The following is a 23,322-nucleotide window of genomic DNA, read 5'->3' as shown; positions in this document are numbered from 1 at the left end:
TATTGTTTTTCAGGTTTAATAGGGTTAAGATTGTTGTAGTTTTATTAATTATAAAGGCAGACAATTTGTTTTTATAATTTGATGTTTATTACAGTAGACGGAAACATATAGAATAGCGGTAGGAAGGAAATAATTAAATGGTGTTTTATGGGGGAGGGAAGTTGAATTAGAAATACACACACACACACACTTTCTTTTTTATATAAGGGGAAGGAGCAATTGTATTAGTGATTTGTACATGTATTAATGGAAGGATTTATAGAAATAATGTGATCTTGGTTTGATATAGAGAAAGGGTTTGATTATGGAAACTGTTGTATATTCTTGCTGTTGAAAGTTGGAAGTCACCTTTGTATGTAATCTTTCAAAAAAAAAATTTCTTGTGATTCACTTTTTAGTTTTTCTTTTTCTCTTTGTAGTTTTTTTTTGTTTTTCTCTAGTTTTTCTCTTTGTTTCAAATACAATAAAAAACTTTGCCCCCACAAAAAATAAAATTTGTTTTTTTAAACAAATTTAGTTACTTTGACAATATCCTATCAATAATAGTCTATCCTAGCACTAAAAATATTCCTAATCTTTTCTCCCTGACAGAAGAAGATATTCCCAGGCTAAGATGCTGAGCTGCTTTCAGACTTGTCCTTCCACCTATAGCTCTTAAAAATCTCTCCTCCAGTTCCTTCCTCATGCTGGAATATAAATTGCCCTGTGTTGCCATCCTTTCATTGGCAGTTCACCCCATCCTCATAGCGTTGAAGGAGATGGCAGTAAACCAATCTACATGCCCATCAGAAGTGGCACTCACAAAGTGGGGCAACGTTATACTCCAGTGATTTGGGAAGGGGGTGCAACAAGAGCAGTACAGGGACTGGCAATGGGGACAACACGTTCTATGCCAAGACTACTTTTTATTTTCTTAGTTAAGGACGGAGGACTACTGTGAGCCACTGTATTGTATATTTTTAAAATGCTCATGCAAGCCAGATTGCCAGTTTTGCAACCTAGTCCTATCCTGTTATTCTTATTTTTACTATATCACTTTACATTATACATTGCTGAAAAAGAAAAGCAAAAGTATAAATGAAGAACATAATGCATTCTTGACGTTTTGGACTACTAAATGGAAGACACTTACTCCAACTCACATACAGTGATCATGCTAAGACTACTGTACACCCCTATTATAATAACACAGGTCAAGAATCTGGAAACTGTGTAAGCCCGACTCTATTAAGCATCCCGGATAGCGAGAAGGGCGACCATTGTTATAGCTCTAAAGCGCCAAGAAGCATTTACATCTCAACCCTGTATTTTGAACTGCCATTACTTGGGATGCAAAAAAACTGAACAATTATATGTCCGTAAAAAATTCAGGAAATCTAATTTCTTGCTACTATCTAATGGTCGTCCGGATTTATACAGGTTAGGCGATAACCATCTTTCAACCTCATTCTGTAGGTATGAATACCCTTCCTCACAAGTGAGACTAAACTACAGGACTAAGAATCCGTCCTCGAGAAGCGCGGCAACGCCTTCTCTTCCGGGACGCCCATCACGGTCCGGAATGGTCTAAAATGGAACGCCGCTCTACGAATACCGTCACGCCCGCAGCTTATCCTTCCGACGGCTGCGCGTGAATCTACAGGCTCAGAAGTCAGGGTACGTGCGTCAAAAGATGAGCTGCTCTTCTCATTGGCTGCTCCGACGGAGACGCATCGTACCCAAACATTGCGGGGCGTGACCAATAGCCAAGCCCGATGCGGAGATCTCGAGAGAGTTGATCTGAAGCTGGCACCGCCATGTTGAAATAGGGAGAGGCCACAGCCAGTTTATGTCGTTCTTCGGGTTTTTTTTATTTTCGAAAAGGAACGCGAACACCTCAGGGAAGCATTTGGATCGACGCGTGTTTTAAATTGTTTTTTTTCCTCCCGAGAAATCCCGGTGGTGGCAAAGAGGCGGGCGGGGGGACGGCAACGAGAGGATGGTGCAGTCCTGCTCTGCCTACCGTTGCCGGAATCGATACGACAAAGAGAAGCCCATCTCTTTCCACAAGTGAGTAGGGGCGGGGGCAGGAAAACGGGAGCGGGGGAGACAGCCGCTCTCTGGGCCAGGCGGGAAAGGGAGACAGCGTTCGCTTCGCCAAGAGGAAGGCGGAGCCACAGCGCCTGCGCGGCGCAAAGGGGGAGGGACTTCAAAAAATGCGCGGCCCTTGTGGAGGTCGAAGGGAAGGCGGGGCTAATTGCGCCAGCTGGGTCCTTTCGTTTTTTTAAAAATTAAAACTCGAGACGTGTCTGACTGGTGGGATCGAACGCGCGCAGGCGCGCGCCTGTTTAACCGTCAATAACAGTGAGGCGCCGCTTTAACCATTCTGACAGCCCGGGGGCGGGCGCTTTCCCGTGATTTGTTAAAATAACCATAACTATTATTAATAGTCTGCAAAGCAGGATGAATAAGGATTTCCCCCCCGTTTTCATCCAGGTTTTACACCCGAGCGCTGGCTGGCCTAATAGAATTCTTTTCCCAACAAAAACAAAGAATTTTGTGGCTTTGTTGGAAACGAGCAGACACACGACTGCTTTTGGGCCTTAGGTGGGTTTGTGAAAATACATGCCTCGATTCTATTTGTGGAACAAGGCTGTTGGTTTTTTTAATCCCAGTGTTCAGTTAGCATTATTCTCCACCATATCCTCAAGGATGTGCCCTTTTACCATTGCAATAGTGCAGATCTGTGAACTAATTTCTTAATGGGAGAATGGTAACAAATTGGTTTGGGCATCTGTGGTACCTCCGTTGCTTTCTAGACGCGATAGAAGGTTTCCATCTCCATCTCATTTTGCTGTTTTGCTATTTTTTTATTGACTCAGTGCCTGCCCCCCCCACTAGCATGTGTCCAGTTAGTAGCTTTTTCTTATACCAAAGGACTTGTACCATGTTTATACCATTTCCTCTGGTAAAAGTTTAAGAGCAGTTGTGTTGACCTGAACCAAAAAAGAGGTTGAATATCATTATAAGGGTAACTGAAAGTTTGTATGCAAGCTTCTGCGTGTCCAGAAGCTCATATTGACTGAATACGTGCTTTCAAGAACTTGAAAGTGTGCATGTTATCTGTAAATCTACAGTTGGCTTAATAAAATACAGCTTTAATACTGAAGTTGGAGCTTTTCATGTTTAATATAAATATTTTCTTTTCCATGGACTTAGTAACACATCTTGAGTTTTTGTGGACTTTCTGTGTTCCCCAGAAATTTCTACAAACATGGATTAAAGTTACAAAAACAAGGGGTGTTTGGAAGTTTTCCCACAGACCATAAGTAGAGAGGAATCCACAGTTGGTTCACAAGAAATGGAACGTGCAGACCTGCTTACTGGCAAGTCAGCTTGCACATAATTGATTATTCAGTTTTTCCATTAGCACCTCTCCAATTACTGGGAGAACAGAAAAATAGAGATGCTTAATGAAATCCAAAACTTTGGCTCCTACCATGACCCCTTAATTGTAGGCAACTTCTTAAAAGCCTGTTAAGATTTCTTTTAAATCAGCTAAGGGAAAATGTGGGTGCTTCCCCTTTTTCTCCTCTCACCCCCACCTGCCCATAGTTTTGGTAGAAATAATAAAAAGTGTTTGATGTACATTTTATTTGTAGGTTTCCTCTCACAAGACCTGATCTCTGCAAGAAATGGGAAGCTGCTGTTAGAAGAAAAAATTTCAAACCAACAAAATATAGCAGCATTTGTTCTGAACACTTTACTCCAGATTGTTTCAAAAGAGAATGTAACAACAAACTATTAAAGGACAATGCTGTACCAACAATATTTTGTCACACAGAACCAAATGTGAAGGTAAGTGAGATTTATTTTTATTTTATTTATTTATTTATTTTCTATCCCGCCTTTATTATTATTATAAATGAATTGAGTTATTTTTAAAGCCTCTGTTATTCAGAAAATACTGGTCAGCAGTGTTGCTATTGCTAAGCAAAGGTACTGTGAAGACAAGGGACTGATACACAGTACAAGGCAAAAGGGTATTATATGCATCTGTTGATGACAAAATAATTAAAATTATCTTTCTATTTGTCTATCCCCTTTGAATGTTTTTTGATTTTGGACTTTTCAAAGATAAAAACAAAAGAACCTGATTCATTGCTGCAGTTCTGACAGCTTTTTGTATCATCTTTAGACATTTCATCACTCCTGCAAGGATACTTTTAAATTTGATAGGTTTTATCATGGGTTAATTCAAGAACATGGTAAAAATGATCAGTGCTTCTGCATCAGACAGTATTCCGTGCTTCTTCACACCATTGCAAGAATAGTAAATGTTGATTGTTTTGTACAACTGCACATTATTCCATCTCATGTCATGTTTATGGACAGAATATTGCTGCTCCAACCATAATGTCCCACCTCCTTTTCTTTTCTAAACAAGGAGAAATGGGGAGAGTGATTTGCTTGGAACAATGGATATGTGGGACACGTTTTTTTATCTCAAATTGCCAGTACTGGACTTGGTGGAAATTTAAAGTGAGGTACTGTTTTGTCTACTCAGCAACACTTTCAAAGCTAATGGTGAACCAACAAGCTAAGTAGGAACCCTTGTGTAAATTATCTCCATCCAAAAAATAGCTATATTAATACAAGTAAGTAACGCCCTTTTAAAAGAACAAACTTACCTGCAAAATTCTGTGGCAGAGATCAGCAACCTTTACAGGCTGTTGTACAATTTCACACTATATTTTGGATGCTAAAATATTGTTTTAAACAACGAAAATGTGAAAAATCTCATGAAACCTGATGGAAAAATATAGAGATCTTGTATAATTTGCTTATATTTTGTGTGTTTCTTTTAATTAAAAAACCCTAAAAATTAAAACTTTTAATTTTTGGAGGTTAGGGGGTATAATATAAGGTTATCATGGATAACCCTTGTTTTATCAGACTATTGAATTTTCTGTTAACAGAATATTTGTGTCTTTTCCTCATCCTCCTAAGAAATGCATGGATTTATTAGGTGAATACACTACATGAATACTGGAATATGAGTATTCAGTCTAGGAAAAATACTTACAGCCAGAGGGTTGGTTTAAGATAACTTACTGTTTCTGTATAAATATTAAATCTGATTTGTTAGCTTAATATCCCAGATGAGACCAAGATATTTTGCTGCAAAGAAAATCACTTTTTGCCATTTTAAAAAATAAATATTTATGCTCGTCTGGTTTGTAATTAATACTATGTTTTAAATCTTACAGTTTTAATTTTGGATACACTACCCTAAAACATACCCAAAAAAATGTATTTTATTAATTATTGTTTGCTGCCCAGAGTTACTTCTCTTGAGATGGGCGGCTATATAAATCTAATAAATAAATACTGATAATAGGTGATGTAACATGCTATAAATATAATTAGAGTCCAGTCTTAAATGGTTAGACTGGCAATTGATGCTGTACTATCAGTGATACCATGGAGGCTTCATTGCAACAAAGGCCCCCAGTATTCCTGGTCTGAATATAAAATTGCCACCAGAGGTTTTCTTATGACCAAAGGGAAAGAATGCCACCAGATGGGGTGTTCCATACATGGAAATCAGCTCACTTGCGATCTAAAACAACTACATTTCTGTATACATTTGTTGTGGATTTAGACTTCAGCTGCATCAACCAGGATTGGCATAGCTAATAGCTCCTCAGCACTGCCAGTGGAGGATAGGATTTAAAATGCATGTTAAAATCAGCTTGTGTGAACCAGCAAGCCTGGAGATGAGGTGAGAGCTCATCACTCTCTACCACTATCATGTAGACATTCATGTATTGAATGTTTCTAGGCTGTTGTTTCAAATCCTCCTCCTGCTGTAACTGCTAAATATAATCAAATGATTTTTTTTCAGGGGAAAAAAAATCTTGCTATCCAAATCTTACACATTTTAATGGTGTTGTTTCAAAATAACTTTTCATTACAGCCAATGTGGGTAAAAAAGAGAAATCATCATTGACCAATGGAAAGAACTGTTCTTTTTTTTATTGAAGCATTTAACTGAGATGTAGTAACACTAATAATCTATGAATCTGTTTCAATTCAGTTCAAATTTATTTAATTAATTAGTACATATAAATACAAACAACACATACAAGAATAATGTCATTATAATCTGAGATGAGGATCTCACAAGTTGTCAAAGATTGTTGGAAAAAACACCAGTTGAGCAAAATATATGTAATGCTGGGACAAGAACAGAATAATAGATGGATAACATATGCATCATTATTTTTCTTGAGAACTTTCCAAAATGGGGGAGATTCAATCTTTCCTCAAACCTTTATAAAAGTTGTAATATAATAAGACATGGGTAATGTTCTCTATTGTCCTTACACCACAGAAGAGCTATTGGTGCAAGCTACAATCCTAGGCTTTTGTCCCCTTTCAGTGGTAATGCACTGTTAAAAGGATGTGGGACAGGGAAAACGGTTTTTGTCTTTAGTACTGGTGGAACAGTTTCAACATTCTGGTTTCTAATGTTCTACTGGAATCTGCAACACAAACCTCCAAGATAGATTAAATGTACAGGTTATGCTCCTGTTATGAGATAAGTTGTTTATAGCAAGAGACAAATCTAAGTGGAGTTGGAAATTTAATCTGATTTTGCTATCCAGTGAGAATTACTGGGAAACCATCTCTAAAGCATTTTGTAATTACTTAGAAAATAATTCTGAAGAACTTATGACCACGTATATATGTTGGAAAGCATTAAAAGTTATAGGAACATAAATATAGCATCTAATGGCTTAGTAGATAGAAGAAAAGAAGGAAAGAAGAAATGAATAAAAAGAAAATGAGGATTTATGGGTACCATTTAAATCTATAGGATCAATTAAAGAATTAAAAATTCTTTATGCTTATGGAATTATGGAAATTCATTTCTGTTGCGATAGTTCTTCATCTAAAGTTTAGACGAAATAAAGATATTACGAACAAAATAACTGAATGCCCTTACTCCTACCTTAAAATCAGTCCTGGCTCTTCATATATCTAAATTTCATCCCTCAGCTGTTGTCCACTGGCCTATTTCTTTTCTACACTACACAGATGCTACTGCTGTCCTATTTATTCCAAGTTGGCCTTTTCAGGTGCCTAGGAGCACTGGTGGCCTTTTGCTTTAGGGAAAATGTAGAATGTAATTAATCTAAAACAAAGCTCTTGGTTTTCATCCTAAAGCATTTATTTTTTTCTAATAATTGAAAAAGTAGTAATAGACCTATTGAACATGTTAAAAACTTTAAATATTTAGGGATTTACTTCTAACTATATCTATTAGAACAACAAAATACGTGGGCTCTTGACAAGAGCACAGGAAGCTCCCAGTGTGATTATCAGATTTGCAAGCTATAAGGGCAATAATTATGTGCCCACAGCAATTAAACTGTTAAAAGCTAGGATCTTAAATCCGCTATATTGTGCTCAGCTCTGTTTATATAAGGACACATCTACCTTTGAAGCTGTTCAATCCAAATTTCTGAGAGCCATTCTCTATGTCCCTCAGTCTTCTGCAAATGCTCTTCTTTGGCTGGAAATTAGCTATGTCTTCCCAAGTCTGTTTGACACTTTGCTGACCCCACATTTGGGGTCAGTTCCTAGTCTATCTTACACCCTCAGATAGTGATATTGCTTCCTTGAAAAAACAAGTAGATTCTGATTAAGTTTACTCTTGGCTCCCCACCTCACCAATTATATGCTTTTTGGGTCCAGTTCATGGCAGAACTGGTGAGTGTTGGACCTAGATGTCCAAAAATATAGATTGAATGTTTCAGTTTCACATTGTTGCTACTGTGAATGTGTGGGTGCTTCTTTTATTATACCAAGGTATTTTTTATAATATCCTTCATGCTCCATGTAGAACGGCATTTAAACAGGTGCAAACTGATGATCTGTCCTCAGTGGTGACAAAACATTCTGTACTAGGATTGTGTCTCTGTGCTCAGACACCACAGTTGAGTCTGTGGCACATACATTACCCAATTGCCCCTTTTTAACCAAGTGGTATCTTGAACTTGTATCAATTTCTTCAGTGTACATTCAATATTTTCAAAGTGAATCCAGGTATGATAAGATTCAGGTAAAAGCCAAGAGCTCACAATATTCTATTCACTTACAAAGCCTTCAAGTGGCTAAACATATTTTTCCCCCTGAAGGTCTTGCTACCTCTGTTTTCATTTTCATTTAAATAAAATAATGAAATTACCATTTTCCTTCAGCATGCTGTTTTGAAGTAGAAAAGTAATCTGGCTTGTCACCTAAAATGTTTTATGTTACCTTTAACAAAACCAATGTAAAGTATGTGTTCTTGTCTTGCTTTTTAGTCTGAAGGCACTCAAGAACCACCTGAAGTACCAACTCCCCCTTCTCCTTCACCTCCACCACCTCCGCAAGCGTACCCAAGATTAGTAGACCCAAGCATTGGATTATTAATGCCACCACTTCACACTCCCAATAATATTGCTGTTTTTTGTGATCACAACTATACTGTAGAGGATACTGTGCATCAGAGAAAAAGAATTCAGCAATTGGAAGAGCAGGTGGATAAACTGAGGAAGAAACTTAAGACTGCACAGCAGCGATGTAGGCGTCAGGAAAAACAGATTGAAAAACTACGAGAGCTTGTTCAGTTTCAAAAGGAAAAAGACGTGTTGTCAGGCAAAGGTGGTTATGTGATTCTGCCTAATGACTATTTTGAAATTGTAGAAGTCCCTGCCTAGAAGGCTAGCATTGTCATTTGTGGGACACTGCCAAAGTTAGCCTCATCAGTTTAACTCACATGTTCAGTTTAAAATGCAAGACTTTTTAGTTCTGTATATTAAATACTTCAGCCCTTCAAAAGAATAAAAGTTGCTATATAATCATTTGTTGACATTGTGTAGTGTTGATCTTTTTATTGATCCATTGCTCTAAAGTGGAGCTAGCAATACTTACATGAAGGGAATGATTGACAATAACATATTGCACTCATATGTTGCTTGATATGATGGAATAAGAGAAGTGGAAGGAAATGCTGAGCCATTACAGAAAATGCATTTGAGTCCTGGGAAAGCATAAAATGCCAGAAAGAAACTCAGAGCAACTCCATCTTGACTGTGTTAGGTACAAGTTGAAGTAGAAAGGGACTTTGTCAGGCTTTCAAGATTCTGTTTAAATAGCCTAACTGCATTCAAGTACATTCCAAGACTCCTGGTGACTCCCATTTCTGACCCAGCCTATCTTGAAGAGCTGATGTCAATCTTTTTGATAATGGCTTGGCAATGTCCTCCCCCTTCTCTGAGGCAAACCCACATTCCAGCACACCCAGAAATCTATGTTCAGTGATTCATTGGTATATGAAAATTTTATATAACATTAATAAGACCTGGTGTGATATAGAGTGGTGGCTATTATCTGTGAGTCACCAAAACTTTGGTTCAAATTTTGTCTCACACATGAACTTACTTGAGCAATTTAGGCAAGTTGTGTTTCCTCAGCCCCTGAAAATAATCTTTATGTGGCTTTCTCTTTATTCCATTGCATAAGTCAGGTTCCATTGCAAAAGATTGTCCAGTTAGGTCATCTTTCATTGTTCAATCATACGTTAAAGATCAAAGAAAAAAGGCGACGTCAGAGATACATATGGCTTGAAACCCAAACCAGCTCTTAGAATAGGGCCTGGACAAGTAATAGGGCTCCAATTCAGATGCTGGAGTACTAGAATCCAATGAAACCTCAGTTTAGTGAACTTCAGTGCAACAGGCTTCACATGCAATTGATCATGCCCTGGTTTATGCCATTTGCATCAATTCAAGTCATTTGCATGACAACTTCATGCAAATGATACAAGTCAGCACAATGATAACTCATATTTGATAGACATTAATGAATAATGAACACACTCCCCGCAATTATTTTGTTAAAATGAGGTTTCACTATGCATTTCTTAGGACCCCCTTGGAAAGAGTTGCGCTGCTGTGTCTGAAACCACTGAAGCTTTTGGCAGCCCATGCGAAACAACTGTGTAAGCTCAGGTTCAGCTTCACCCAGTTCATCCTCCATTTTGTGCCCACAGTGAGGCAGATTCAAAATAAACACCAGGATCACAGGATCTAGATCAGCTGAATAAAACAATGTTGCTGTCTTCAACATCATGATGACACATGGTTGGCATATGGCCTTCTCTGGCAGCCTCATAGGTTTCCAGCTGCAACTCAAAGTTTCAACTTACAAAGCCCAATATGGCTTGGCACCCAGATACTTGCAGTACCACCCTCACCTACCTGAACTGACCTGCTACACTTTTTCCGGGATACGCTTCCAGTGGTATCCAGTTTCATGAGCTAAGGGGAATGGAGGCCAGGAGGCACTGATTCTCCATTGTTGCTCCAGCCTTATGAAATAGCATTTCCTGTGGAATTAAGACTTGTATCATCTCTCTTAACATTCTGGGAGTAATTTAAGATAGAACTCTTCCATCGAACACTTGGGGACTAGTTAGCTACTGTTGGTTTTGCAATTTATTTTTGTCTTATATCTTGGTTGTTATTTATTTTTTCCTATTATAATTATATAATGTTTATGATTTTGATTTTAATGATGTTTATCAATGTTTTAAGTGGTTGTGTTTTTTTAATTGGATTACCATAAACTGCTTTGAGTCTTTGGCATTATGCAACTAGAATAAATAAATAAACATATTGATCAGGTTCACATATCATGCTAAATCATTTATTTAATCATAGTTTATTGAATAATCACAATTAGCTGGGTTTGCAGAACACGTTAGACCATAAACAATTACTTATAGATCACAAATGTGTACATTTACATAACATATTAAGTCCTAAACAATCCACATAATAGCTTAATACACTGTAAATCCAGACATTTTGAAGGATTCTTCATGGACTCAGTCATTTTATTTCAGTCATTGACCAGTAAAACAAAACAAAAGGGTCACAATCGATTAGAGTAAACAAGCTATAAAAACATATAACAATACAAGTAAAATTGTAAGTTAAAAGATTAAGAATTTGGGGCATAAACATAGTATGAGACAATTTATATAAAGCAGCTAAATGATTTATTTAGAATAATAGAAGAATTACCAATCTAAAATATATAGAACCATTATAATACTAAAAGCTATGGAACAGACTCTTCATGGAATTTCTTGGTCAGAGAGATGAGAACAGCTTGCCATTGTCTCCTCTAGATTTTTTTCTCCCAAACTAGTGAGCAACTCAGTAGCAATTGCATGCTTTTATCAAATTAAAAACCTCTGAAGAAATATAAGTGCACTAATTTAAATTTGGAAAATTTTCCTTTCCAGAACTCCACCCAAGACTTAGTAAATTAATTATTAATATAAATAGATTTTGACACACTCCTCCTGCCCCCGCACCCTTTATGTGGTCTCCTAAGTATATAAATCAGTGATGGCATGATGATGTCATAATTCCTCCCTTTCTACCTTACAAACGGTTAATGTCAGTGAATGTGACTGAGTTCCTGAGAAGACGTCAGGTTAAGGTAAAGCTTATTATTTAGGTGATATTGTAACGTATGGAAGAACTAAATTGTTATCCAAATTACCATCCTTTATTGGTAGAATCATACAGAAGATATCTAATATGAATGCTGATAGCTTCTTTGAGTAGAAAAGGAAGGAAATGTGCATGCCATCAGTTCCAAAGCTATAGACTTCTAATGCTTAAATCAAGTTTATTTGTTAGATTTTTATCCTGCACTTTGTTCTTGAGCTCAGAGCAGTATATCAAGTGCTCCCTTCTCTCATGAGTTTCCATAACTTAAGGTAGACTTGAATCTTCCTCATCTGAATCTTTTGTAAAATTCTGTGATGAAAGAAAGATTGTGCAATGAAAGCCTCCATGGAAATTCTCTACCATAGATCAGAAACTCATGTACTTTTTTTTTTAATGCCTTCAAGTCAGTATTGATTCCTGGCAACTGCCTGGACTAGTCCCTGCAGTTTTCTTGGCAAGGTTTTTCAGAAGTGGTTTGCCCTTGCCTCCTTCCTAGGGCTGAGAGAGAGTGCCTGGTCCAAGGTCATCCAGTTGGCTTCATGCCTAAGGTGGGACTAGAACCTATGGTCTCCTGGTTTCTAGCCTAGTGCCTTAACCAATTTGAAGCTGTTTAGTGGCCTGCTAGAACCACCGAAATGGAGCAGAGCTTAACACAGCTGAGAAGCTGCACACAGAAAAGAATATTATCTTAGATAGCTTTAATGAGCATGTCGGAGAAATGCAGGTTATTGATCTTACACTCAGCCCTCCCAGGCATAAAGAATCTTAGACAGAGTAGATTAAGAAGTAAAAAGAGTCTTACTGACTTTATTGTTGTTACATCCATCTTCGGTGAAAATTGAAGTTCTTTGTATCTTCTGTTCTTTCTAAATTTAATTTACCCTAAACTCTCAGCCCTACAGCTGCCAAGAGCTGCGTGGAAGATAGGAGCAGAATTCTTCATCAAGGCCCGAGCACGTGGCCCTGATGAAGAGAGCAGCATCCATGCTGCCTGTTCAGTCAGTGGAAGAAGGAGGAGGAAAGAGAGAGGAAGTGGGAGTGGCAGCAAACAGCTTCCTCTAGCAAACATCATGGGACAAACTCTATTTACATGCTAATGCACATGCTGGATTTGCCTGGACCTCCAACCCAATGGCATCCATTTTATGTGCTTCTGTTCCTCCATATCTTGATTTACAATTGAACGAACAAAAGCCACAGCTTATGCAAGATATGCAAATCTTTAAGAGAGTGCTTGTTAAGGAAGACTTGAGGAAAGCACCCCTTCCAAGTTGTTTCATGAAGGAATGTGGCTCTCTCACACTTAAGAGTGAAGTCAAGCAGCAGTGATGTTTTACTTCACCTGCTCTGACTCTATCAACTGGCATTTGATAACCAGAAGATAACCAAAGATTACACCTTGTGCAAGCTTTGTGTTCTCTTACAGGGAAACATCCTTTAAATCAGCAGCCATGCTAGTCTTTCACACATGGGCTGAATTTACACATTACTAAGCCATAAGCCATGGTTTACTTTAGTTTAGTTCCCAACATGCTAAGCCAAAATTAAGACCATTTTGGCTTAATGTGATGTGTGAACCAGACTAGGCCACACATTATCCTAACTCATGATTTGTTTAACCATGCTGTTTTGAATAAATCATGGTTGGGTTCACCCAACACAGTAATCTCTCTATATATATCAGCTTAGCACAGTGTGATCCTTGTGGTTGATTTTCTTCTTCATTTCCTATTACTTTCATAAGACAAAAAAGAAAAAAAAAAGAACCTTGCCCTCCAAATCAAATATGTCCTTCCCTCTCTGCACCTCTGGTTAAAACTGGCTTGTGCCAATTAAAATAGATTTCTACTAATTAAATGACAAAGTGATTTAGCCAATAGTGCTTGTAGCCTCGCCATTTTCTCATCAAAACTCTGAATATTGATCTTAGTAGAAAAGTTGTTGTTTAGCAGGAAAGAAAATAGTGATTCTTTTTTTCAGCTGAAATAGCCATCGAAGGAGGTGTGGAGTTCTCATGGTTTAGTTTCTTTGTCTTGGAACATCACAGTCAGGAGAAAAGAGAAAATACAGATGACAGAAGAGTTTTGTTGCAGTACAGACTCATCAAGTGGTGGTTCCAATGTTTCGTCTCAGGACAGTAGAGACAAACAAAATGTTTCCCATAAAAAAAGAGTTTCTATAGGTGATACCATTGAATATCTAAATGATAGAGAGAAACCTGCCTACTTTCCCACAAGTGTGTGCTCATGTAAACCAGACCGGGAAGCCAGGGTTTTAAGAAAAGCGAAGCATCACCCCGAGAGAATGCTGGGCTTTGTTCATAAATGGCAGGATCCATCCAATGCTAAGAGTGCCCGCAATATGAGTGCAGATGATGTCCTAGCCTTTGCCACAGTGCCTCAGCAAAAGACACGCAAGAAGTTTGGGCAAGAAAACAAGGCAGCAACCATCATACAGTCAGCTTGGAGAGGTTCTCAGGCCAGACAAAACAGGGAGAGGCTGAACAAGTCTGCCACCCAGATTCAGGCAGCATTCCGAGGATACTTGACCCGAAAGGAACTGCCTCTGGGGCTGTGTTGCTGCGGCTGGACTGAAGAACAGAAGAAAACTAGGGCCAGAAACCAGCGCCACTCTTTCCCAACATTCCCCAGCTGCCCTCCGCAAGGTGGTCTGGATTCTGGAAGGCCTGCTGAAAGCCAGTATATCTGCCTCCCAAGTCATAAGCCAAGACACCATCACAAAAAGGTGATGGACAACTACTCCCCTTTGAATCACAAAGGGCCCTTTGTAATGGCATCTGCCCTTCGACCCGGCAGGACAGGGTTTCCTTGTGCTTCTTCCAACGTCTTTGCCACCAGCAGGGAGAAGCAAAGGTATCAAGATGCTGCTGCTACAATCCAAGCAGCGTGGCGGGCTTACCAAATCCGGCAGAAAAGAAGGCCTTTTATCCAAGTTAACGGATACCCTTTCCCGTCTAATATTACCATCAAGCACGCAACTTGGAAAAATGCAATGTTAGGATGTACTTTTGAGGGGCAAGAAATCCAGCAGATTTTTGGGAACTCAGACATTTTGTTGCTGAGCAAAGCACCACGGGTTCGAAATATTAATATAAATATGGTGGTGAAAAGCTTGCCAGCTTCTTCCCCAAAGCCCAACATATCTATTGAGGTAAAGTCCCCTCATGCTGTAGTCCAAGGATTTCAGAGAGACCTGAGCAGGGGTGTCCAAGCAGTTTACACTGTGAGAAATGCCAGTGCTTCCGGTGCATCTCAGATCCTTCTTCATGTGAATACGCAGAAAGAAAATCATGGCCTTTAAGTGACTGGAGAGAAAGTGCAAAACCCAGCAGGATAATTTTAGTAAAACTCTCTGAGAAACTCAGCATAGGTTCAGCCGTGACTATAAAAATAAATTGGTTATTTGTGGTCAGCCCACACCTAGAAATTGGGGTCCAAGGGCTTTTTTCTCTCTTCTTCTAAAATAGGAGAAACAAAAGGGGAGTATCCAGGCATAAAACTCTGGTAAAATCTGATCAGAAAATGTTAACGGGCACTGCCTAAATGTTACAATGTACAGTATTCACTTTCTGGCATATTACATGGCGGTAAAGCTGGATTTTCCATCACATGTACATGTGCTACAGAAAAGGGCTGTCAGTCCTGCCATGTGTTTGATTAATACACAAAGTTCCTAAAGTATTTGTCCCATTCATACATTACAGTTACCCTTATGAAACTATTTTTAACGTAGGCATTTTTGGTTTCTATTTTTATTCAAATATAGATGCTTGTTAAGACTGAAGCTCTAGTCCCTAAAGAGCTTCATAGCATCAATAGAAAGCATGGAGGATGGAGTCTGAATTTGGATCCCCCCTTCTGCCTTCCCACCGGTCTCTCCCATTGGCTATTGCTGAAATTGAGAAATCATGACCTTGGATACCTTCAAAAGGAGATGGAAAAGGGACTGGGTGGAAGAGAGAAGAGACCAAAAACCAAGCCTACCATATCTGGGCTGCAAAAAATGTGGATGACCACTAGATGTCAGGAAAGAGTTGGGGTTTGCTGTATCACTTTGCTGCCATCTAGTGGTTGTCTGGATTTTTGTAGCCCAAACATGCTATAAAACTCTCCATGTCCTCCACCACTCAGCAGCTCAAATGTTGATCAGTTGCTGGTCTACGTTTATTCTTCTCATTCCCTCCAGTGCAGATTCCTGTACTGAACGAAGAACTGATCTGGTGACTTCCAATGTCCTTTCCAATCTAACATTTTGTGATTCTAACTAAGCCTTCCATATAAGATAGGAACTGTAGAAATCAACAGTGGATGCCTGGGATCTTGTCAACACTAAGAGAGTCTATAAAGTCATCTAACCTCCACTAGATGTCTCTATTTTCTTTTTCTACCACTGGCTTGGCTTAACTTTTCAGCTTCTGAAAGAGTTCTCTGCCTGCAGCACATGCACATACACATACAACCAAGATCCAAATTTAGGATTTAATATATTTTTGAGTGAAACAGACTTTGGATTGGATTGGAAGGTTATGCTACAGTGTAGGGTATACTGAGAGAAGGATTATAAATGGGAAAAAAAGATATACTGTAGAAATGTGAGAGAGGACATTTGGCCAAGTAAAACAAATGGTACATTGAAGAAAGTATGAAGAGACAGTCTGGAGCTGACTTACGACTTGTTAGATCACTCTTGCAGTTGCTGTGCAGGACACAGAATTATGGTACCTGCAGCTATTCAAATCTTAAATGACAAGTACAGTTGTCCAGAACCACACATATATTAAAAGAAGTAATATTGACAGGGAAATGAATTCTCATACATACATACATACATACATACATGAACTATGGATCTTTACATTAGATACTATCTAATACGCACCACCTGTCTGGGGGAGAAGATCACAATGGCTAGGGAATCTCAAACAAAATAATGTGTGGAATTGCCCTACATGGGTTGAAGTGGACAGGGCAGATTTGCTTTTGGGGATGCTATGCTTGTAAACATGAGTGGTTTATTTCCCACTTCAGCTGCAGCACAGATAGAAGTAACTGCAAGCATCAGCATGGCTTTTTTAAGTCAAATTTTCCCATTCCCTAGTTCTGGCAAGTTCAAATGCAAACAGCCTGAAATCAGATTGGTCCAGGAGCCTCAAGGCCATTGCATCACATGGGTAGGAGAAAAAAGTACAAAGATCAGACTTTGAATTCAATATAAATAGGCTTTGCATTTTATACTGGGCACTCTCTGGAATTCTTTCTTAACAGCTTCTATAGTTCTTACCATAAACTTATCTATCAGAAACCCATGTCCTTAACTCTCTGTCTGCACAACTTCTAGTAGCAACCAGAAGAAACCTGATCATTCCTTTCCCTCCAGTACACACTGTATATTCCACCAAAAGAATGGATTGGTGAGTTTTGCTAAATAAGGGTTTCTGATTCATAGTGTTTTGAATCACCTTAGGACTGAGAAGGCTGGACTTTCAGGGTGGGTTCACACACTGTACTATATCAACAAAGAATTCTATTTTAGGAACCTCCTAGTTTCCCAGCCTTTGAAAAAGCCCCAGGAGGCTATCTCCATCTTCACCCCATTCCCTCAATACTGAAAACTATCATTTTTCAGATAAAGTTGGAGCTATTCCTCATTTTTTTTAAGGTGGGGAGGGAAGAGGTTGCTTCCAAAAGGTCTCCTGCTTCTATTCCCACCTTCAATTCCCTCTAAAATGTGAGCAAAGCCCTAAAGCTGCCCTCCAAATTGGCTGGGAGTGGGAACAAGAAATAAATTCAGGTTGGATGTCAGACAAAAATCAGGTGGGTTGAAACAACCCCTGCCGTTAATTGCCCAGCATTGTCTGTTGGCTCATTATGAGCAGTCCCAGGAAATTGTATGTTTTGCGAAAGTATTCCTCTAATGGTAAGTTCAGACACCTTAGTCTCAGTTTCTCTTTTGCCTTTCGTGTAAAGCAGAGTGGACATATTTGCAGAGATTTGTATATTTATTTATTTATTTATTTATTTGTCCAATTTGTCCCCACCCATCTCCTCCCTTTGAGGGACTCTGGGCGGTTTACAGTAATCAATTAAAACAATCATAAAATCCACAATATAAAATTACAGCAATAAATAATGTAAATAAGAGTAAAAAATAAAAAGTCCAAGTGGCAAAAGAATCTAAAGCAGTCCAAGTGTGGGAGGAGTGGTCTATAGCAGCCATCCTCATGTAGATCTATTCCCTTCTCCACCCCAAGCAAGGCAGCAGAACCAGGTCTTCAGACTCCTCCGAAAGGCCAGGAGCGATGGGGCCAATCTCACCTCTGGGGGCAGCATGTTCCACAGGGCGGGAGCTACTGCAGAGAAGACCCGCTTCCTGGACCCTGCCAAACGAAGTTGTCTTAGAGACGGGGTCCACAGCATGCCCTCTCTGTACAATCGGGTGGGATGGGCTGATGTAATGGGGAAAAGGCGGTTCCTCAGGTAACCTGGCCCCATGCCATGTAGGGCTTTAAAGGTGATAACCAACATCTTGAACTGGACCCGGAAGCAGACTGGTACCCAATGCAGCTCATGCAGCAGCGGTGTTACATGTGCCCTTCTGGGGGCACCAAAAACAGCTCATGCGGCCACATTCTTGACCAACTGAAGCTTCCGGATACTTTTCAAGGGTAGCCCCATGTAGAGTGCATTGCAATAGTCTATATGAGAGGTAACAAGGGTGTGAGTGGCTGTTCAAAGGGCCTCCTGATCCAGGAAAGGGCATAACTGGTGCACAGCATGTAGCTGCACAAAGGCTCTCCTGGTCACAGCTGCCACCTGCTCTTTGAGCAGGAGCCGTGAGTCCAGGAGGACCCCCAGATTACGCACCGGGTCTGTCTGGGGCAGTGTGACCCCATCCAGAACCAGAGATAATAATGTCCCAGATATGGAAGAACCATTAACCCACAGCCACTCCGTCTTACCAGGGTTCAGTTGAAGCCTGTTGTTCCCCATCCAGACTTCTACAGCCCCCAGACACCATGAGAGGGCAGTCACAGCATCACTTACCTCACCCGGAATGGAGATGTACAATTGAGTATCATCAGCATATTGATGATACCTCACCCTGTAGTGACAGATAATCTCACCCAGCGGTTTCATGTAGATGTTGAAAAGGAGCGGAGGGAGTACCGAACCCTGTGGCACCCCACAAAGAAGGGGCCGAGGGTTGGACCTCTCGCTCCCTATCACCACCAACTGGGACCAGCCCTGGAGGAAGGAGATGAACCAGTGCAAAACCATGCCGCCCACCCCCAACTCCCTGAGCCACCCCAAAAGGATACCATGGTCGATGGTATCGAAAGCTGCTGAGAGATCAAGGAGAGCAAGGATGGATGCACTGCCACCATTCCACTCCTGCCAGAGATCATCCATAAGTGCGACCAATGCCATATATGCCTGCTGTATACTCTTTAGCTGGCCTTTTGCTGAAGAACACCTTCAGAAATTTGCTTCATCAAATGAGTTGATGAAAAGTTGTGAATCTGAATACCTTTAGCTCAAAGTGTAATTACTTTAGGGCAATGGTTCTCCAACATTTTGGTCTCAGGACCCCTTGACATTCTTAAAAATGACTGAGGACTTCAAAGAGCTTCTGTGGGTTATATCTATAGATAGGTACTGTGTTTAGAAATTAAAATTGAGAAATGTTAAAATATTTGACTTCATGGACCCCCTGAGAGGGATTTGGGGACCCTCAGGGTTCCCAGACCACACTCTGAGAACCACTGCTTTAGTGTGTCCAGGTTTCCAAGAGGAAAACCTGGGACATATTAATTTGCTTTATGTATATGCTTATTAATGTTAATCCACAACTCAATTTCCCAAAAATTCAGGGCAACAGTTTTACACACACACACACACACAGGTGAAAGCTAATGTCTGACAGGCTTTTTTTTTGTAATGAAGCCTCTTTTAATAATTATAAACTCTTCTTGTTCCCTATTGTTCTGTTAAGAAGTGTGCAGAATGATTTTCATTTCAAACCAAGTTAGAGGATGACTAACAAACAAAGCCCTCTATCTGTCAGTCAGGAAATGGAGAACAGACTAGATCTTCTTCTCCATTCCTGTCTTCCAAAGGTACTTGCAAATTTGATGAATGAAGGAAAATCCAGTAAGCCTGATTATCTGGTTCCATTTCTACAACTATTGTTTCCCATACTGTCACTACCTGCTCTACTTCAAGTACCCAAGATTTAGGGTTACCATATCTCAGTTGCAGAAATCCAGGTGACTCCAGATGGCAGTGAAGTGTTAAGAGTTTTCTATAGCTCTTTCCTGCAATCTAGTGGCCATCTGGATTTCTGCAGCCCAGATACTGTAGCTGTATTCAAGTACTTGCAGTTACAATGAGAGGCAAACATGCAAGTTGTTTCCCACGCTGCTATGCACAGAGCTGCTGTGGCTGGCCGGCCGGCCAGGACAAACTCATGGAAGCCAGAACATTTTCCTGGTTTGGTGTGCTCCCCTCAACTGGGACTATCCCAGCAAAACTGGGATGTCTGCTTACCCTACATTGGAACAATTGAAACAGTAACCCTGACATAACTTTTAAGGATACATTTTAATTTCAGTGACAGGTAAAAGATACATTTGCCAGGAAGATGGGCTGATATTCTTGGAATATCATTCTGTAAGGGGAGACAATAGATCTTGGTTTCAGCAGCTTTGCACAAGGCCACCAAACAGAAAGTCAGAACAAAAGGCTGTGTCTTGATTGCAAGAATATTTTTAGCCTTGGCTTGAAATCCAAGTTCAAATCGAACTTGAATTTTTTTAAAAAAGTGCTCTCAAACATTTCTAGACAAGGGAATAAAACCTGACTTTTCCCCCTCTTGAATAGCTATGGCATATAATTTCTTCCTCAATTCATTAATCTAAAAAAGTCATAACTCAGTAGCAGGTTAACTCAGCGGCAGGTTAAAATGGTGATTTCCAAACTCTAGCACAATTTGTTTTACCAGTAATGAAACTAACGGGATGACATGGTGGTCTTTAATGTGCTATAATGCATCATCCTTGGTTTTTGCATAGAGATAGTTATTAACTCCCCTGCTGTGGCATCTTCATCTTACTCAGTTCCTTCCTGATTCGCTTCTAAGAACTACTATGCATATTGATGCTACAATTCTACACTTGATTACTCAAAAGCCTGTCGTCACTTTTTTGCCCTGGCCAATGCACTACAGAAGTTGCAACACCTTGCAAGTTACTGGTAATCCTCACTTAGAACTGCCTCAGACAGCAACCAGTTATGACAGCGATGAAAAAGTAACTTTATAACCAATCCTTGCATTTATGACCTTTGCAGGTCTGTAAAGCAAAGGAAAGTTGAAGTAAGATCATAAACACAGTTGCGGTTTCACTTAGAGACTGCTTCGCTTAACAACCAAGTTGCCGCCCCCAATTGTGGTTGCTAAATGAGGACTAACTGTGTATTGAATTGCTTTGTGAGGCTACAGGCCTAGAAAGAGTTCCCTTGACAGCTCCCTGTCTCCTCTTCCTTTCCTTTCCTCCTCTTTCCCACTTGGTTTTCAAATTCCCCCCAGTGTGTGTTTATTTGCTCACTTGCTTAACAATGTATACAATAAAGTATTAATTAGCAAACTTTTCCCATGTCAGACACAAGGAAACCATCTGTGGTGGTATGACTGATGGACTGATTTTTGACTCCTAGCGACCACATAGATAGATTTTCTCCATGGTTATATATTCGTTTATGAACACTTATTTGCATGCTGCCTACTCACCCTCTTATTTACTAGTTTGTAGACTTTTCTCTCTCCTATTTCTCACATTGCTATAGGACAAATACATTACAGTTCCTGGTTTATCTGGACAGCTATTGCATATTCTCCAGCTGTCCTTATTTTCTGGTCCCTGATGCTGCTTTTGCCTCTTGAGGATGCTGTTTGTTCAAATTGTGTTTTTGCAAAGTGTTTTCCCAGAGGGTTTAAAGCTACAATCCAGTGTGCTTGAGAATAAGACCTGCTGGGCTGAACGCAGTGAAGGTGGCTTCTGAGACGTTTATGTATAAGGTTGCATTGAGTCATGAACAAATGCACATTTCATTTTTCTGTGCCCATGTGTGCGCAAATGCATGTAGGAGATACTATGGCAGCTTGCTGTTCATACCTTCTTTGTTTTTACATGCTGCAGCTGCTGAGATACAGTATATTTTGAACTGTTGGTAATAATAGGACTTTTTTTTCCAAAAATCCTTAACCAAATAAACACACTCCTGAGGTATTGCAAAGTAAACAAATACAGCTGGTATATAACAGGTGTTCAAATATCGGGTTGGGAGTACCCTTTTACCCAGGGTGGAATGTTACATTTATGTCCCTGTTTTCATTTGAGAAATGTTGGAAATTGAATTGATGTATAAATAAATATATATACTAAGTAATGATATAATGGAGATCATAATAATAAGTAATTACTTTCCAACTGAAACTATTGTCACAGAACTACTACTTCGATATGAAATGCAGTGGTCCTTTTTAAATGTTATACTCAATTTTGGATGAAAAGTTAAATAATTTTATGCTGGTGACATCCTAAAGGTAAAGGTAAAGGTTTCCCTTGACGTAAAGTCCAGTCGTGTCCGACTCTAGGGGGCGGTGCTCATCTCCGTTTCAAAGCCTTGGAGCCGGCGTTGTCCATAGGACACTTCCGGGTCATGTGGCCAGCATGACTCACGGAACGCCGTTACCTTCCCGCCGAAGCGGTACCAATTAATCTACTCACATTTGCATGTTTTCGAACTGCTTGGTGTGCAGAAGCTGGGATGAGCAACGGGAGCTCACCCCGCCGCGCGGTTTCGAACCGCCGACCTTCCGATCGACAGCTCAGCGGTTTAACCCGCAGCGCCACCGCGTCCCTCCAGGTGACATCCTAACATGTTATTAATATTGATATAATTTTTACTTATTTTCAGTAGTTTAAGCTTTCTAAATAATAGAATGTTCATAATCATAATCATATAACATAAATATCATTGCATTGAAATAATACAATGTATTAAGATCTGTAACATTACAATAAAAAGAAAAAAAGAAATTGAATTGAATTGAATTGAATTGAATTGAATTGAATTTTAGCAACCAGTTCATAGATTTCTCCATCAATTAATTCTGGCAATGATGGCTCTGATAATACCTGGCATATTCAGAGGCCAAGAAGTTGGCGACGCTAGATAGGAGCATCCTACTGACTCTTCGGAGGACTTCCTTGTAATCATCCTCTTAAGGCTCCTATGACTGGCAGTTCAAATCTTTCAGGAGAGTTATACTATGCCAACCTCCTGTTTTTTTCTCTGAGAAGGTCCCCATCAGATGCCATTAGAGGATATTCAACACCATCAAATGTGCATAGCTCCAAATGCTAATGTTCTATGGCAGGGTTCCCCAAAGTGGTCAATATCAACCCCCAAGGGTTGATGGAACTATTTAAGGTCTCAGTAAATGTCTGGGGGTCAATAGATGGTCAATAAATGATGGAAGGTTGATTGGGATCAATTAACCTTTTGGGGTCTCTATAGAGCTCCACTCCATTCCCTGGTTCTGAAAGTAGGTGGCTAGCAGCGAGACAGTGTTATCCAGGGTTGAATGGTCAGCTGCCAGCGAGAGCAGCCTTGAGTTGTCATTATTATTATTATTATTATTATTATTATTATTATTATTATTATTTGTTAAAGTAGTATTT

At 39.7% G+C, this 23,322-nt stretch overlaps 1 protein-coding gene across 1 annotated transcript; it reads left to right on the top strand.

The window, feature by feature from the left end:
- The first annotated feature begins 1,768 nt into the window (after positions 1–1,768).
- On the top strand, positions 1,769–8,894 carry THAP1 (THAP domain containing 1). Its single transcript, XM_063294883.1, has 3 exons — positions 1,769–2,049; positions 3,642–3,837; positions 8,355–8,894. Exons 1-3 carry the CDS (start codon positions 1,979–1,981, stop codon positions 8,748–8,750), a joined length of 663 nt encoding a protein of 220 aa, XP_063150953.1. The 5' UTR covers positions 1,769–1,978; the 3' UTR covers positions 8,751–8,894.
- The last annotated feature ends 14,428 nt before the right edge of the window (positions 8,895–23,322 follow it).

This window comes from Candoia aspera, chromosome 2 (assembly GCF_035149785.1).
Source record: "Candoia aspera isolate rCanAsp1 chromosome 2, rCanAsp1.hap2, whole genome shotgun sequence".
Classification (NCBI taxonomy): Eukaryota; Metazoa; Chordata; class Lepidosauria; order Squamata; family Boidae; genus Candoia; species Candoia aspera.
The sequence above is the reverse complement of the archived record's forward strand: the minus strand, read 5'-3'. Positions and strand labels throughout refer to the sequence as shown.